We start from the raw sequence: 19,203 nt of genomic DNA, 5'->3' as shown, positions 1-19,203 counted from the left end.
TTTTTTTTTTTTTTTTTTTTACCTTGTCTGCACATGCTGTCGAAGGTTAACACTACAAGAAGTGCAATCTTTTAACAGCAATGCATATTTTATTATTGCAATTAAATAAATTTATTTATTTCATTGCATAATTGTGACCATCACCAGCCCTCCCTAGGGAAGGGTAAGAAATACTTTATTAAAGGGAGGATGTAAAAAAAGAGAGGGCAGTGTTTACACCAAGGTGAGGGGTTGGAGGGGGGTGGGGAAGTTAACAGGGAAGAGGGATACAAGATAGGATATGGAATGAGTGGGGAATAGTTGTTAGGTTCCAAGTGATGCGATGTGAAATTGTGGTTGTGTATATTGTGCAGTTTGGTGACCAGTGTGCGGTTTAGGAATAATAGTGGTGGCTGTGAACAGAGGAAGAGGTGAGTGGAAATTCCATAAAACAGGTATTTGGGAACAAGGTGTCTAAGGTTGAGCCCAGTATGAGTGTTATCCCACAGCCCAAGGCCAGTGCATACATGACAAATGTATTTCCAAGAACCGCCACTGCAAAACCCACGAGCCGCCCCCGGGCCCGAAGAAGCAGTCAGGCCAGCAGCGAGAGCGGGCAGCCTAAGGGCCCCCGGCGACCACCCCACGGCCACACTAGTAATGGTTTAAATGAGCCTGTTCACACAGTTGGTAATATTTGTTAATCTTACATTAATTTAATTATACAACATTGCAAAGCCTTTAAATATATATAAATTCATATTTAGTGTTTATTTTTTACTTAATATTTTATGATAAATTTATTTTTAGGTTAAATATTTTCATTTATTTTTTGTTTTCTAAAAATAATTTAAAAAAAAAAAAAGAAGAAGAAACGGTCAAAAACAGATAATCTGGTTTTTATTGCTCTATTCCATCATCTAGTGGCTGACATGTGTAAATACACTTTGTCTGGAAAGCAAAGGCACATTTATTTTTATTTATATTTATTAACACAGAGAAACTAAATGTGTTTCACATAAATGAAAAATACAACATTTTGGAAAAAGTTCATGAAGTAAAATAAAATAATACAAGAATCTAAAACATTAAAACAGATTTAATAAAAAGAAATAAAATCCTTAAAGGGACGGTAGTACCTGTGTCTGTCCTACAGGGGGCAGTGCAGCACTAGATCCAATCAGCAGTAGTGTTTTCAGGTGAGTCATTTATGTTTTGTTTTTACGGTAAAAAAAAAAAAAAAAGCCTAAAAAGTGTCGGTTTTTCCATATGAACTGCCTCTGGTTGGTTAGTTATGTGTGATTGTTAACGTTGAAGACATTTAATAAATAGTAAAGTCAGGTTTTATTGAATTTAAATGCTTTTAAAGTCAGTTTTTAAGCTAAACTAGCGTCAGGAAAATCTTGTACAAACTGATACAAAATGCGTTTATTGAGTCCATAATCACACTAAGAGAAAGCAAAAATGTCATTTAAAAGGCACAAAACAGCCATAATATATTTTGCAAGTAAAATACAGTTACACTAAAATCTAAAAATCTAATAAAATAGTTCAGCTTTAAATTTTGCGTTGAATTATGTTCGTACTCTGTTCTAGTTTAAAACTGCTCCTGATAATATATATAAATAGAAAAAATAAATTTAAAATAAAAAAATAAAAATTCTTAGAATAGCAAATCACAAAATATTTTATATAAAGAATAATCTGGTATAATACATACAAACTTACAATAAAAAAGACTACTAAGAATCAAAGGAAATGTGGTTATAGAAACACAGCAAAACTGACACAATTTAAACTAGTACAAAGCAAAGCATCAAATCTACTACAGGAGGAAATCAACAATGAAATATAGTCAGAACAGAATGAGGAAATATAAACACAAGAATGGAAATATAGCAGAAATGGTCATAAACTGCCTCAAAATACAAGAAAAACACACAATTAACCCAAAGAAAAACCAAAAAAGTCATGAAACAGAGAAAAATGCACAGTAAATTACAAAAAGTGCCGTCAAGGAAAAAAGACCTGCACCAAACACAAGATGACTCAAAAAGACAACAACGTGCCATAAACTGCTGCAAATTACAAGAAAAATGCACAATATAACTGAAGAAAAACCAAAACAGTGCCATAAGGCAGAGCAAAACACACCAAGTCCAACAAGTGTCGCAAAGTAAAACAACCAGACAAAAAACACCACATAAAGATGAAAATTAGTTCCATAAACTGCCGCATACTACAAGAATAACACACAATAAAACACAAAAAAGTGCAATAAAGACAAGAAAAACACACAATAAAGTCCATAAAGTAGACAAAACTACAAGAAAAATTGGCAAAACAAACAAGGAAAAACCAAAATAGTGCCATAAAGCAGATCAAAACACACAATAAAGTCCAAAAAGTGCCATAAATTAAAACAAAATGCACATAAAACACCACACTACTAGCAAAAAAAGACAAAACAGTGCCATAAAGTAGAGCAAACTACAAGATAAACACACAATATAAGCAAAAAAAAAACTAAAAAAGTGCCATAAAGCAGATCAAAATGCACAATTGAGTTCAAAAAGTGTCATAACGTAAAACAAACTGCCCAAAAACCACCACAATACAACCAAAAAGATTCAAAAAAGTTCCATAAACTGCTGCAAACTACAAGAAAAACACACAGTAAAACAAAAGAAAAGACAAAACAGTGCCATAAAGCAGAGAGGACTAGAAAAACACACATTAAAGTCCACAAAGTAGACAAAACTATAAGAAAAACAGGCAAAACAACCAAAAGAAAAACCAAAATAGTGCCATAAAGCAGATCAAAACACATTAAAGTCCACAAAGTGCCACAATGTAGACACAACTACAAGAAAAACATGAAAAACAACCAAATTCGTGCCATAAAGCAGATCAAAACACACAAAGTCCAAAAAGTGCCATGAATGAAAACAAAATGCACAAAAACACCAAACTACCAGCAAAAAAGACAAAAAAGTGCCATAAAGTAGAGCAAACTACAAGATAAACACACAATACACTGTTAACAACTTTTACAAGCTTTTTTCATGTATCAATCTGGATTTGTCATGTCAGAAATATCACTGCCACCCTAAAAAAAAAAGGTTTTTATTTAGTTTTTTCAAATGTGTGGAATTTAAGGAAGGCTGGTATTAAATGTAATGTGTGGCAGCTGAATGAGCTGCATGCCTCTGCACGCGCTGCCTCTTTTTATACTTACTTTAAATCTCATAATAATCACAATTTCCACTGCTTGTTTTAGGCTTTTATTGGCTTTGCTCAAACGCTGTCTGCACGCCCCACTTCACCCACTTCTCCCACTTCTCCCACTTCTCCCACTCTACATTTGAGGGCCCTTTAAGAAAGAATCCAGTGTCAGAAAAGTCATTAAGTTTCCACGCATGCAGCAACTGCAGAAGCTACTGACACACACACACACACACACACACACACACACACACAGTGGGGTCCCCAGTGTGGAGAAGCAGGAAGTCCCAGCTGTGTGGACCACCCTCCCCAGCCCCCCACACCCCCTTTTTTCACCGTGTGTGTGTGTGTGTGTGTGTGTGTGTGTGTGTGTGTGTGTGTGTGTGTGTGTGTGTGTGTGTGTGTGTGTGTGTGTGTGTGTGTGTGTGTGTGTGTGTGTGTGTGTGTGTGTGTGTGTGTGCGTGCGTGCGTGCGTGCGTGTGTGTGTGTTTTTCCGCCTCAGCCTGTCTGTGTTTAGGCTGCTGAGACCAGGGCAGATAAAAGGAGTACACACACACATTAACACACATTAACACACACCTGAAGCCCCAGTGTCAACATAAACAAAAGTGAGACAGAAAATACTCACTTTTTTGTCACCTCGGATCATGATTTCATTGTTAAAAACAAATAAATATATTAGAATTTTCTTAGTTTTGATGCAGAAAATGTCTGAATAACTCTTTTTTTTTTTTGTCTACAGGCATAAATAGGGCCTCCTATTTTCCCTGATCATGGAATTAACTTCCTGGAATAGAACAAGGTAAGGAAAATTTCACATTTCATAGGCAAGAAAATTTGTGCTTTACATGATTGAAAAGTGCAAAACTGCTCCAAAAATACTAGTTTATTAAACAGAGTTTGAAATCAACAGCAAAAACCTCAAACGAACAATAAAGGGATTAAAAATCTCCCTTTTAGTCGAAACCAGTCAGGGAAAAAATAGGAGAGCTTTTATTTTGAAATGAAAAATGTTCACATTGAATCCTAACGTAAGTACGGAAGCAGATTAGGGCCAATTTTGATGGAGAAAATAATTTTGGGTAAATCAAGTATAAAGTTGAAATTTCGAGATTAAAGTTGAAAATGTCGAGAATAAAGTCAAAATTTAAAAAAATTAACTCAAAATGCAATATCTACATTATATTTCAACTTTATTTTCGAACATTTCAACTTTATTCTTGATTTGCCCAAAATTATTTCCTCCATCAAAATTGTCCCTAATCCATTTCCGTACTTTAGCTCTACTGAAAGCAACTTAAAATGACAATATTTGTTTTTATCTATTTTTAATAAAATACACAAGCAAATTCAGGCTGAAATGGCAATAGGACCCAGAATATACCCTCACATGCATGTTTTGCGACGATATTGAGCCGTTACACATTATTTTCCTCACAAACAGTGGTTGAATTTGTAACAAAGCGATGGAAATTTCCAATCTTACACAAAATCTCACAATACAGTATTTTTTTGTATTTAAAATGTTTTTCTCATAATATTTTGAGTGGCTAAAGTGTCGCAAACAAACGCAAAATTCATATCTTGTGCCTTGCGTCAGCTTGGGTCGTTTCATTCCAACGTTCCATCTCCACATCAGAGGCTTAAAATCTAAAAAAATAAAAAGAAGTGACTCCATTAACAGCATTCAGCGTGTTGGACACATTTTCAGGGTGTTTAACATTGAATCAGGGAAAGCAGATTCCAAACAGAGACGGGTATACTGTTTGAAATATGAAATTCTCATTTTATTTCATTTTCCAGTATTTATCAACAGTGACATTTAATGAATGTGATTTACCCGAGTAAAGTTTGATGAAGATTGAAGATTTTCAACAGAAATGTCTACATTAAACCCAGTGTTTGGCTAGCTCTGATGTACAGCACTCTGGATGTTTTTAAGAATGTAATGGTTTTAGTTAAAACAAATAAAAAAGACTTCTTTGTCTGTATCATATCCTGCGTGATGTCATAATGGGGAGGGGTGCAAGAATGGCCTTGCCGAATATTGAGCTTGAATGTTTTTTTTTTTTTTTTTTAGACTTTAAAGAACTTCATTATTTATTTATATTTCTAAAATATGTTTGAAGAATAGTCACAATTTTGACCTTTTCCAATAAAGGTTACATTTTTCACCACTTTGTTGAAATTTGGTTGTCATGGGAGACCCTAAAAATGTGGTGTTCTTCAAAAATAGTGCTACAGAGTGGTCTAGTCTCCTTAGATAGAGCACTTATTGGTAGATCATTCTTCCGAATAGCAACCAAATTAAATGAGCATGCACATTAAATCTGAAGTTTGAATTTTTTAATAAAATACAGATCATTTTCAAACTTTAATCTTTCTCTGCGACCCATTACCAAGTTGTCCAAGGACCGATAGTTGTGATGGTTGTGGACTGCTGCATTAAATGACACAATACATTTATGATATTTGGACCTTAGCTCTAACTCCAACTTCACTGTTATATTATGGCAGCATTAGTGTACAAAACTCTCTCAAACATATCTAATTATCACACAATCTTGATGAATTGACCACAAACCACCACAAAACAACAACAGAGCATCCATTAAAGACCTCAAAGAAATAAAACAGGAATCAAAAGTTCAGTTTGTGAGGCAGAGACACCCTAAACAAGCAGCAGTCCATCACAGTCGGTCTTCCAAACTCCTCCGATTTATTCCCTGAATCTCTTGTCAGGTCCTTATCTAATCTTGTCGTCCTTTCCTCACGTCTCTCCCTGTCTTCACACTTCATTTCTTCTTCTCCTACTGATGTCAGACATATGGAGTCCATCACGGCTCCTGTTGCCGACATTTCGTCAGCGACTCTGACAGCTTGACAGGCGACGAAGCACTGACAGCGAACTTCTCTGTGCTGGGCACCTGGAAGGATTGAGAGACGGAGAGAGGGAGAGGAAAGGAAGGAGGGTGGGAGACAGAAGAGACAAGGGGGAGGTGAGAAAAAAAGAGGAGGAGAGATTAAATGACTTGACGCCACGACTGGACTGGACTGGACTGCCTCCTTTTCCCTCTCCACCTCTCTCTATCTTAACTTTTCCCTCCTCCTCGTCCTCCTCCGTTCCTTTGGGGAGAAGATCTGAGCGAGCGTTCTGTGGCTCAGCTGACGGTGAAAGCAGTAGCGTCTCACTAGAAAAACCAGAGCCTGAGGATCAGCGCAGCGGGGACTTACTTCGTAGGACTGGGCTTTTTTATCCTAATGGAGGAGATTGAGATAAAGGATGTGCAGCATATCTCTACACACACTTTAGGAGTTTAAACCACAGTGTTGACACTAGACGGTATTGAAGGTGTTGGATTTTTACCCACGTGGAGCGATGTGTTTAAGGAACTCTGCACAGATGCGCGTGTAGAACTTGTTTTATCCGAAGAAGAACCTCATTGACTTTAAAGTCCTCGTCTATCAAAGGTGCTGTGACAGACTCTCGCTATGATTTGTTTAAGGTGCTCTTCAACCTCGTCATGGACTGCTGGTCTTCTGCTCCTCCTAATCCTGGAGGTATGGGTCACCAAAACAGTGGAGCAACAGTCACAACATCAGTCGCAGTCTCGCCGGTCCAGGCAGATGTTGTCCCAGTCGTCGTCTTCGTCAGCCGGAAACCTGTCGGAAAGTGCGGAGAGGAAGGTGGAACGCCTCGGCCAGGCGTTCAAGAGAAACGTCCGCGAGCTGCGTGAGAAAAGCGCCTGCCTGGACCTGGTCTTCCTGGTGGATGAGTCGTCCAGCGTCGGCGCCAACAACTTCCTGAGCGAGCTGCGCTTCATCCGCAAGATGCTCTCCGACTTCCCCGTAGCGCCGGAGAACACGCGAGTTGCCTTGGTGACCTTCTCATCGAAGACCCACGTGGTGACGAGGGTGGACCACATTTCGTCGCCGAAGTCTCACCACCACAAGTGCTCGCTTTTCAACAAGGAGATCCCAGCCATCAACTACAGAGGAGGGGGCACCTACACCAAAGGAGCCTTCCAGAGAGCCGCGGTGAGTCTGGTCTAGTGCTAGAAGTGGAAAAGTGTGCGCCCTGTGTCAGACTGCAGGAGCGATGGTTGCACAGTCGGGTTGAAGTTAATGAGTCGCGTCACGCTGCTGCTGCTTCCTCTAAATTGCAGAGCAGCAGCAGGCAGTCAGGGTTAGCTGCTCGCTGGGTAATAGTTCAGGGTTTCCACTGATGAATTAACCCAAACAGTGCAGATTTGAAAGAAAAACTCCATCGAGAAAATGTAAAAACCAGACGGTGTGACCTTAAAACGAATAAATTACAAACCCTTTAACATGAGAGTTTGTAATACTGACTGTATTTAACACAGAAGTGTTAGACACTCAAAGTTATTAATGACACACTTTTCTAAAACAGGTGGTTTGATGAATGCAGTGGAAGAGGATGAGGGGCAATAACTGAGATCCAATGAGATAATCATGTCACCTTCCAATGGACTTGGTGTGCTTTTCACAGTGTTTCTCACTTAGAGCCTGAAGTGAGCTAGGATAAGCATGTACAAAAGAAAAATGAGACTGTTTTTTTTCCTTGATTTTGGGTAATGCTAAGCTTCAAGCTAATGTTTAGTGTAAATGGGTAATCTGAGACACTTTGGGGCTGTCTTTTCCTAGTCATGGCCTTAAGATAATATCAAATGTGTTTGATGTTATTACAAGGATTTCATTGCATGACGTGTCGCAATCAAGAACCAATAGATTAATGCGAGAAAAACTGAAAACCTGGCAGATAAACAAAACACAAACATGGACTGAAATTAATTGATATTTAATTGGAAAGAAATGCTAAATATTTTTTGTCCAAGTTTTGGAAATAGTGACTCGCAAGACTCAGTCTTTGTAACTGAAAAAAGTATGTCTTTAGATGTATGCTTTGTCTTGATTTTCTTTTAGCTTGATTCATCAACTCCTCAGTATGAAATGAATCCCAGATGCCCAACTAGTCAGTTTATAACTGAGGAAGTCTCTTGGATCAGAGGTGAAAAGTCTTCAAGCTAAACTTTAAGTCCTGTCGCCTGGACTAAGCTACCAGATTCAAGAAGAGTCTTTAGAGTGAGAACCTTCACAGACATGGTTTTCTCTTGATTCTCTTGATTTCACTTATTTCCCACAGCTGCTTTCTCACACATCAAAGTCTTTTCATCAGGCCAGGCTGAGACCTACACATTGAACAGCAAGATGGTTTTATGACTGTTCTTAACCTTCAATTCCAATCATCTTGAGGAAAATGAAGGATATGGAATATCTTGATTTTTCCCAACTATTGATGGCTCCTTTGTGGTGGAGCAGTAACACCTTCAAATCAGGTTCAACTACTTTTAAACTGCTATCAGGAAGTAAAGGTGTCCCGAACCGATATCAGGAAAAAAAAAAGAGTATCGGATTATATCAGCCTACATTCAAGATCCGACCTACTATTGCTGACTATTGATCTCTGTTTGTCTTTCTATTTGATCAGGCCTTTTCTATGATTCCACACCAAAAATTAAGTAACAAAAGTATTCGATCGTGTTGATATGGGATCTGTATCGGAATTGGTCAACAACTGAGGGTGCAATATCGGTATTGTTGTCTGGGGAAGGTCGTTTAGTGAAGACACTGTAAAGTAAGCCGCCAAAATGACTCTTTCAATGTCCTTTTAGTCCAACTTGTATTACTCTTAAATATTCTGCAGATCTTTTGACCCAGACATTACAAAGATAAACAAAAACAGTTATTTAGAAAATGCAATTTTGGGCTCAAGCACCATTCCCTTGAACCGTGTCAACGTGTGGGTTTGCATTTGAGTCAGGATCATCTACCACAAAGACTTTTAACGCAATGAAAGTCTTGTTTTCAACAGATGTAAACCGAGTGTTTATGATTCCAATGAAGACGTCTGATTGGTTAGGAAACGTCCATTCGGTCACATAACTCAGTCCATTGTACACACAGATACAGAGACCTTGTGTAGGGGGAGTCACGTGGGGTCATGAGGGGTCAAAATGTTGGTTTGTTTATGGCTTGTTGATTGGAGCTGCCACACACAAACAGACACACACAGTGAAGACATATGGCACAGTCCAAACATCCAGCTCTAAGAGCCGCGATCAGTGTTGGTCCTGTGTAAACACCTAGTTCCCTGTAAGGACGTCTGTCACTTTTAGATACAGGTGCTGAAGTTGGAAAAAATGAAAGCTGAGGTGAATTCAAACCTTTACTTTGATTTGCTTTTAAACCAATTCTGTGGCTCAGATTTGGCCCTACAGACCAAAACAAAAGGTAATCTGTCAGGTTTACCGATTCACTTCGTCCCCTTTGAAGCTAAAAGCCTTCGGAACGTCCTTTCTCCAACTCTAGCTCAGGCCTCAGGACAGGTTCTCAGCTCTAAGTGCTGATAAGACCGGCTCCTGGCTGCGTCCCAGCCCCTAGAGACCACCACGTCACGGAGAAAAAAGGCTTTCCAGGCAGATTGTTGGTCCTTGTTATTGCTCAGGAACACTTTAAATGTTTGAAGTGATTTATGAAGTGTTGTGGTGCTTTAAATCAGTGGTTCTCAAACTTTTTTGGCTCAAGTACTCCCTTTCTCTTGTTTTCTAATCCAAGTACCCCCTCATGCCTGGCTACAGTTTACTCAGAATTCTGAAAAAAAAAACGCTATTGAGCGTAATGATGGAATGAATGAGTGATAACATTGTAAAGAATCTTATTTTGTAAATGAGTGGAAAGAAAAAGTATTTAGTGCCTCCTGAACAGATTTATTTCTATAGTTTTTAACATTTACGGTACCTTTATATTTTCAGTTCATGTTCTAATCAAGATCATTTTCTATCATCATTTTGTGTGTTTTTGGTGTCATTTTGTGTATTTTATTGTTTTGTTCTTATTACTATTCAGTATGTTTTTTCTCTAATTTTGTGTGTTTTTGTTGTTTTGTGAGTTGCTGGTAATATTTAGTCTGATTATCGTTTTTGCCTAAAAAATAACATAATAAAACCCCATATTTTTAATGCTTTGTTTTGTTTGTACCCCCATCTGAGAAACACTGCTTTAAATCATTGGTTCCAAACCATTTTGTGGTCTTATGGAACCCCTGGAGTCTTTTAGTTATACTGAGTTGACCTTCTTAGTGTTTTTGGGTGTTTTTATTGCTTGTGAAGCAATAACTAGTGATTTAATCCATGTATTCATACAGTTCTGATGTTTATGGCCTTGTTAGACTTTGGACTTTAGCTTTTTTACTCATTTTTACACGTTGTCATCTCAGAAGTGGAAAATGTGGATTCCTTATTAGAAAAAAGCTCATAAACCTAGAAAATGAAGCTTATCTTCAAAGAACTTATGTGATAAATGTTTCCAAATTCCCCAAGCAATGTGAACATGTAACATCTGTGTTCCTCCAGTTAAAAAAATCACGGGTTGAACCTCCATCAAAGCTGTAACAAATAGTTCTGTGGCCCATTCCAGGTACTTCCCACCCAGTATCACCATTGCTGTGTGAGTGCTGGTAATCTGACATCCTGGCTCGTGCTGAGCTATGTCTGTAGATTAGTCTAGCAGACACACACACACACACACACACACACACACACACACACACACACACACACACACACACACACACACACACACACACACGCACACACACACACACACACACACACACACACACACACACACACACACACACACACACACACCAAGCGGTGGACCAGTAACGTTCCACACCTGACAGATTCAAAGTGATGTGCCCCACGTGTCCTGCACACATTGAAGGAAAAACAAAGGCCGAGCGTCATTTATCACCTGAACTCCAGCACATTTATCCCTGTCTGCTTATCTGTCGCCTGGATCTGACTTCAAACAGCACAAAAGTGTCTGGTTTCATCCCATTGGATCAGACATGAGCCACTGGTAGCCCCTCAGCCACTTTTATAGTGTGGCCCCCAAACAAATGCACAAAATTACACATCGCAAATACAGAAAATGACTCCAAAAACTCACAAAGGACAACTACAATAACAAAAACACGCAACCACAACAAAAATGCCTGTAAACAGAAGGAAAATACACAAAATTACAAACAAGTGCACAAAACGATTCTAAGCCCGAACCCTAAAACTCACAAAACAACAAGAAAAACAGACAAAATGACAACTAAATTTCACAGACAACAACAAGAGATACACAAAACCACAACAAAAATATCCCAAATTACAGAATAATGCTAAATGAAAAAATACACAATACATGAAAACTCAAAAAATACAATAATTAGAGCAAAATCACTGAAAAAAAACAAAACAACAAAAACATGTAAAAACAAACAAAAACAGTAAATACAACATTACTCAGAAAAATAAAACAAAATACAACACAACATACCCTACACAACAAAAAACTGCATGCTTTATGCTTGCTAGACTTTTGGCTACCCATTTAACAGCGAGAAATATTGTTTGAATTCTTAATTTTGACCCAGAACATGTAGTAGTTGAGAGTTTAGTCCGTGTCATTTTTTAACCTTCAAGTCTTCCACATCGCGGGATTTCGTAGTTACATTTTAGTGCAAGATTTAAAATTTCCATCTCTTTGTCCACCCATTTACATTGAAAAATTGAATTTGTCATTGTGGAATTTCTGCCTGATTATACAATTATTTGTCATTTCTGAAAATGAATTTCTTAATTTCCACCAGTTTTTAACGATCACGGAGGTCATTATCAATGCTCAGATCAGTCATTATTCTAAATGCTGAGATTAATTTGCGTCATTTGGTCTTGGGATTAGAAAGTGTTGCAAATCTGTGCATGTACTTGAAGTATCTAATGAGACTGAGGATGTTTTTTATTTTCATTATTGTGTATTAAATAGAAAGTCTGCTAACCGTTATCGAAGGGGTTATGTGGGGGACTTTAACTTGTTCTTACAAATGGATGTTACTTGATTTTGCTCAAGCTAGTGCCTCCCTGTAAAGCTGTGCACATACGTGTAGATCTACAGTATGTATTTTTATGTGTGCATTGAGGAGAAGATAATTGGTAATTGCAGTACGATAATTATCTTAATGCTGGATTTTTTTATTCTCCCGGTGAGTCTGTGCTGTTTCTAGCAGCTGTAGAAAGCTGGGATCCATTAGGAGAGACATTTTTCCACCAGCCAAGCATGTAGGGACAGGGCTCTCCTCCAGCACTCTTCATCTGCGTCTGTCTGTCTGTCTGTCTGTCTGTCTGTCTGTCTGTCTCTGCCTCACGCATTACACACTAAATGATTTCACTTCAGACTGAGGTTGTAAGACGTTTGGCTCCGTCTGTGGCAGAATTGGCCTAACTGTGTTATTTTGCCCTTCACGCTGACTGAAAGAGGGCGGTTTCCATGGGAATTCTGCACTATGAACAGTTAACTATTCACCAACTGAAAATCACTTCAAAGCCCTATTGTTTTATATGTTTTTCTTCTGTTTGGAAGAAAATAAATGAACAGAAGTAAATGATAGAAATGAATTTTTTGTTGAATTCCATTGTTCTATGAATCTGTGATAACCACATTTATTTATTTATCGGAATATTATCCACTGTTATACAGAAAGTTTGCTATTAATTGGCCCATAGTATATAGTCATCTTAAAGTTGTAAATCCTTGTTTTAATCAGAAATAAAATTAGTTTGAAAGTGACCAAAAATGGTGAAAAGGTGGTGAAATGGGATTAAAAAGAAAACACAGAAATTGGTTTTTAAAGTTGCAAATTGTGGGCAATGGAATTTAAAAATAAAGAAAAAATTAGTTTAAACAAGCAAAATATGAGCATTACAAAAGGTGAATGTGGTTAAATTGGCAAAAATAAACATAAAATATGGTTAAAAGTGACAATAACGGATCAACATATGCAACATTAAGTCAGAAAAGTGATGCGAAAACTTACAAGTGTCAAAAAAAGTCTTGAAAGTGTAAAAAAGAAAAGGCATTGAAAATTGATAGAGAAGTGGCAAGAAGTTTGTCATTATTTGAGGCCTAGTATAGAGTCATCTTAAAGATGCAAATCCTTGTTTTAATCAGAAATAAAATGGGTTAAAATTGACCAAAGATGATGGAAAAGGTGGAATTTGGAATAATTATTAGAAACAATTGGTTTAAACTGCAAATAATCGGCATGGATATGGTTAAGTTGGCAAAAATAAGCATGAAATATGGTGAAAACAATAATATGTTGACCAATAATGGGTCACCATATGCCACACTAAGTGGGAAAAGTGGTGTCAGAAGTGGGAGTCATGTTGCAAAAATGTATTAAAAGGACTAAAAATATGTCAAGAAAAAGTGATCAAAATGGGTTCAGATATGGCAAGTTTTGGTGTAGTTGCAGAAAAATGGTGAAATTGGGCTCAAATTGTTCAGAAAATATTCTTAGTTTCTTGAAGGCATCTGGTGACCCCCTCCCAGTATCTTACCCCTGCCCTACAGCATTCATACTAATAATATTAGCAACGTGTCACATTTATATCAATTGAAATGTCTTTGTTATCGAAATGCTGTTCTATGATGAAGCTTAATGACATTTTTAGTTTTCTTTAGCATTTCTTGAGCTGTTATTGAGTAAACATGGCTGCATCATCACATTTGCAGTATTGTTGCTCCATTCCTGCTGCCTGAACTGTGTCAGAGTATTTTTCCATCATCATTGTAAAAGTCAGGAGTCAGTATTGGGTGTATATTCTCAATCTTCACACACCTGCACATATTGCAAAGCAGCTGCATGTCTTTTCATGGTTGTCACCAGGCATAAATCAGGATATAAATAATTATAGACAGTGTAGGAATGTCCATGGTTTGCCTGGGAACATTTAAGCTTTGAGGGAATAAGACAAGATGTTTTTTTTTTTTTTTTTATAATTTCCCAGACATCGTCAACATATTCTGAAGCTAAAACAGTTAAATCTGAATTTAGAGGCTTTAATAAGCATTACGAACAGTATTTGGACTGTGGACAAAAGAGACAATTTAGAGAGACAATGCAATCAGTTTTCTTGGACAGGGATGGACTAATTAAACCCTGAGATAATGCAGAATATGTCATAGTTTAATGGTAAAGCTGCATGAACATGTCATCAGGATAGTAAAACCAGCCCAACGGTCTAATCCCAGCACAATTAAAGTCTTTACTAATAATCATAGTTATAATTACACACTTCATCTGTTGCATTTTAAGTGCATCCATGCATTATACAGTGCATAATTGTATGGTAACCTCAGCTCCTACAAATCAAGCTGTGATGTCTTCCACAAACAGGAAATTACAGTTATTAAGAGACAAAAAAATTCCACTCACGATTTACAAAAAAAAACGATGGAAAAATAAAGAGATCTGTCTCATGAGTTGAGAAACCCTGGCATGAAATATGAACAACAACCATCTAGACCAGTGGTCCCCAACCATCAGGCCGTTGACCGTTTGGTACCACGTCACAATGAACAACTCAAGTTTTTAAAAACGATGCATTATATACTGTATACTAGTACAGTGCCCGTAGGAAGTATATATATATATATATATATATATATATATATATATGTATAATGGGGAACGTGAGCTGGGTTTAGACCGTCGTGAGACAGGTTAGTTTTACCCTACTGATGATGTGTTGTTGCAATAGTAATTATTATATATATATATGTGTATATATTTAGCACTGTAATATAGGCTAGCATACATCTGCAGCCTGCTGAGAGAGAGAGAGAGTTAGAACTACAATGAACTTTTTTCTGTTGATTCTTATTTTTTATTTTTTTATGTTGCCATTGAAAGAGGCCATTACGTCTCAAAACTTCACTAATCAATCGATCTTTATTTGTATAGCGCCAACTCATAACACGTGTTATCGTAAGACACTTCACAGAAAGCAGAAAGCTGTTCACACTTGTCCTGAGTTACCATGACTACCTGTCAATGTTGAGCTGTTCTAACTTATCCTGAGTTACCATGACTACCTGTCAACATCAGTTTCTAAAATTGTGGGGGTGGGGCGTCCAAACAAATTCGACGTTGCACACCATTGAACCAAGCAGCAGCCATGTTGAAAGTCTCAGCTCTGTCTGTCTCTGAACCGCAGAGATATTTGAGCCACAGACACACAGACGGACAGATCCCTTGCTTTATAGATAAATACATTTAAAATATCACCGCATTCACTTGTGAGTGCATCACTACTGCTATTTTCCTGTGTGAACGACTTAAGGTGCGACTGTCGTTGCCTAAATCGGCCGTGATGAGTCGCTTGAACATAATCGCGCTTTTTGCTCATTTCATTGCTTTATCTACACCAGTGACGTGATCTTTGGAGGAGTGACGTGGGGGTGAAACTGATTGGCGTGGATGTCGTGACACAGCGTTGCTTGAAAATTTCATAAAAACTTTGAGCAACTTTGGCGTGAGGGACTTCAAGCGACGCGATTCCAGTGACTCAGTCGTGCGAGTTGCGCCGCTTGATTGCTTGATGTCACGTCATTGACATTGACATTGCTAGAGTCGCTGAAGTCGCATTCGTGTCAACGTACCTTTAGACAAAAGTAGAAGATGTGTCTGGAGACGTCAGAAAGCCACAGGCTAAAATAGGCTTTGTTTGTTTATGTTATAATGTCCTTCTCTAAGCAGATATCAGAATAATTGATTTAATTAGTGTTAGCAGTCTTACATTTCTATGCATTGGTTTTGCGAAAAAATATAATAAATGTAATAAAAAAATATTAAGAGAATTGCAAAATCTAGTTCAGGAAGTGAGTTCACACAAAACTACGTTGACCATTTGCATTATTAGCCACGATAAGATCTAAAATGTAAGCTAAAATATAAACTGACAGCATAGTTTGAAGAACATATCAACATCACTAAAAATACTGAAATAGACTATTTCCACACTAAAATGATGGACATAAATAGAAGATACATGTAATGATATCAGGAAACCAACTGAAGAAACCAAACAAAGTTTAAAAAGTAAGAGAAAATATATTCAAATTAAAGTAGGTTTTTCTTATTGTGGCTATTTCTGTCAATAAAGAAACGCACAAAACCTTTATACACCTACATTTGCATATAAAAGAGTCCCCTTTTAATGTCGTAGAAGCTTTGTAATATCAGTAAATAGCTGATGAAGGCTTGTGTTGGGCTGTTTTGAAGTAGCTGTCTAATGAAAGCTGCTTTAATCCACAGATTTAGTGGCGCTTTTCAGTTTCCTCTCAAACTGCTCATTACGTTTGTGGCCAAAACCCGTAAACGTAAAGTCCTTAAATACGCGTAGTCATCGATGTAAAATAAGGCGTTCTGCAACTTGTATTTACTACCCAGTTAGTTTTATTCCTCGGTGCATTCAGCTGGCCTGGGTTTGGGGCGGGGGGGGGGGGGGGGGGGGGGGTATTCTGAACACCGTTTTCCACAAAACTTGAGTCTGAAAGTCTGAATTCAGGCCAGTGCTGGTCCAAAGCCTTGTCAATCACACTTCACTCTCCAGACCACAATAGGCACAGCACACCAAATACTGTGGGCTGATGTAGTGGGGGCCACATTTCAACACCATACTTTCCAATTTTCTCTCCGACCTCCCCAGCAGAGCGTCCCAAAGGAGCATTCTGCAGTCGTCAGCTCTGACGCATGAAAGCCCAGAAATGTGGTGTGGCTTTTCATAACATTATCTAATAAATTAAATTATTGACTCTGTGAGTTGACTTTACACAGTCTGTGGGGATGAACTGTCGGGTTGATGCTCTGCCTTTTGCTCCCTAGACGTGCTCTTCCATCTATGACTGAATTCAAGAACACGGGATTGTAATGAAATAAAGAACTGAAGACCAGCACCAGTGTTTCTAACCTCACAGTATCTCAGCTAGAAGGGGGGGTCACATCTCTGTTCAGACAAATGTCAGGCTTTTCTTGGATGCGTCCTACCTTGTAAAAGCCCAAAATGTAACAAAAACCCAGAATGTAATACGACCCAAATTTGTATAATTCTTTTTCTTTAAAGAAACCCAAATGTAATAACTGGTCAATAATGAAACAAGATGCTGAGCCCAAAACGTACAGTTATTACATTTCGGGTTTTATTACATTGTTTTATATATATCAGGCTTTAATAGGCCTGCTAACTCTATCAGCTCTGTGTGTGTGTGCGTGTGCGTGTGCGCGTGCGTGCGTGCGTGTGCGCGACCTGAAATACGGTCTGTAGTCTAATTTTGTACAGATCAATGAGTTGTAAATGCATAAGCGGCCATTTTTCTGAATAAAATGACGAGAATATACAGTACATACATATAAAATACATTTCATTTTTAAAACTTTCTTTACACACTCCAGTACAGTAGGTGGCGATATGCACTTATTTAAGTTGGTTGCAACACGCCAATAACCAAGAAGCAAACAAACAAAACTTTCTTTATTTCCGAATCTGTACCAATGGTTCAAAAATGTCAATTAGCATCAAAGTGATACACCAAGAAATTGAGAAATTACTTAGGAAGCACTTTGAATTGCCTGGTGTATGAAATTCTCTATAGCAATAAATTTGCCTTGCCTTGCCTTGCGTTGCCTTGATACGGGCCAATGTGTCTGCGGTTTGAACGTATTTCAGTATATCGGCGCAATAAAGCCTCTTCTAAGCAGAGTTTGAGAAGAAGCACGGAGTGAAAACAATAGAAAGTTCACTCATAAGTGGGATTTATGTTTTTTCATCACGTTGACGCCGTTCCTACGCATAGATCTCTATGTTGACGCGGACAGCTACGCCGTAGCCTGACATGCACCTCCAAAATAATCCAAACGACAAGGCATAAGCATGAAATTGGTTTTATGCTGCGTTCACACCGGATGCGTCACAAAATGTCCGTACGTCCAAATTACAAACAAAGTCAATGGATAGATGCGTCCCAAATCTTTCCTGTGCGGCAGTGCGATCCAATCCTCATGTCAAGTTTGTTGGCCGTGCGAGTGCTCTCCCGATTTTACGCATATCCGCACATTCGCAAGAGTTGAAAATACTGAACTCCTGTGACTGCTTTGTATGACGAAAGCCAATCGTAGTCTTTGTGGACGATGATGTCAGGCCGTCAACACGGACACCGGTCTGTTCACCCATTCAACCATGGAGTAGAAGCTGTGTGTGACCACCTGGAGCTGTATGACACAGCCTTTATAACCGGGACCGGACGAGGAAGGATTTGGCATGGAGGAGAATCAGCGAGGAGGTGGTAGTAGCAGGTAAAAGTTCTCTAGTTTTCATCTTTGAAAGTCAGCTCTGAGCTAGGATAGCATTAGCCGCTAATCACACCGGCTTTTTTCACTGTTAGTTTATGTTTATGAGAGGAGAAAAAGGAGCGCAGCTCCTCACTTCAGCAGGCCTTGAAACTCACCAAATTGGATGTGTCGCTGGTGGGCGGGGCTTCACTTCAGACATGCGTCCGGTGCCGCAGAGACTCATACCAGATTCGGTGTGAACGCAGCATTAGAGTCTGTTTGCGCATGTTTCACCGAGATCTATTCAAATTCTCTCCAAATCACCACGACTGTACTTGATACACGTTATAGAGATCATTACGTCAATGTAGGAATAAAGAAGCGCACAATGGTTGTGGAGAACTCGCTTGGAGACTCGCATTTTATTGTATATTTTATTTTATGTTGTGCACTGTTGGACTGTCACTGCTAAATAAATATTTTCATAATTTTATTTTGATTTATTCTTTGAAGCATCGATATTAGTTTCTGCAAGTGCAACACCTCAATTTTAGTGAAGTTATTACACATTCTTAGCCATAAATGCAATGGTACTAATAATTAGCTTAATAATTCTTTCAGTGTTTTGGTTTTTGGCTTTAGTTTATTATTTTCTGGAATTCCACAATTACGAATTTTTTGTTTCCTCAAATAATATCTTCATTGTTAAAATTAGTCTAACTAAATCTGAAGCACTTTCTATGGAGTAT

The 19,203-nt window shown here is 38.2% G+C and overlaps 1 protein-coding gene across 2 annotated transcripts in view; it reads left to right on the top strand.

Annotated features, from left to right (window-relative positions):
• The first annotated feature begins 6,249 nt into the window (after positions 1 to 6,249).
• Positions 6,250 to 19,203, top strand: part of svep1 (sushi, von Willebrand factor type A, EGF and pentraxin domain containing 1) — a 126,305-nt gene continuing 113,351 nt past the window's right edge. For both annotated transcript variants that reach the window (XM_028473814.1, XM_028473813.1), the window contains exon 1: positions 6,250 to 7,242. In XM_028473814.1, the coding sequence (XP_028329615.1) occupies positions 6,697 to 7,242 (546 nt within the window). In that variant the 5' untranslated portion in view covers positions 6,250 to 6,696. The remainder of the gene's footprint in view (positions 7,243 to 19,203) is intronic.

This window comes from Gouania willdenowi, chromosome 18 (genome assembly GCF_900634775.1).
Source record: "Gouania willdenowi chromosome 18, fGouWil2.1, whole genome shotgun sequence".
NCBI lineage: Eukaryota > Metazoa > Chordata > Actinopteri > Blenniiformes > Gobiesocidae > Gouania > Gouania willdenowi.
Note: the sequence above shows the minus strand (reverse complement) of the source record. Positions and strands in the feature narration are given on the sequence as shown.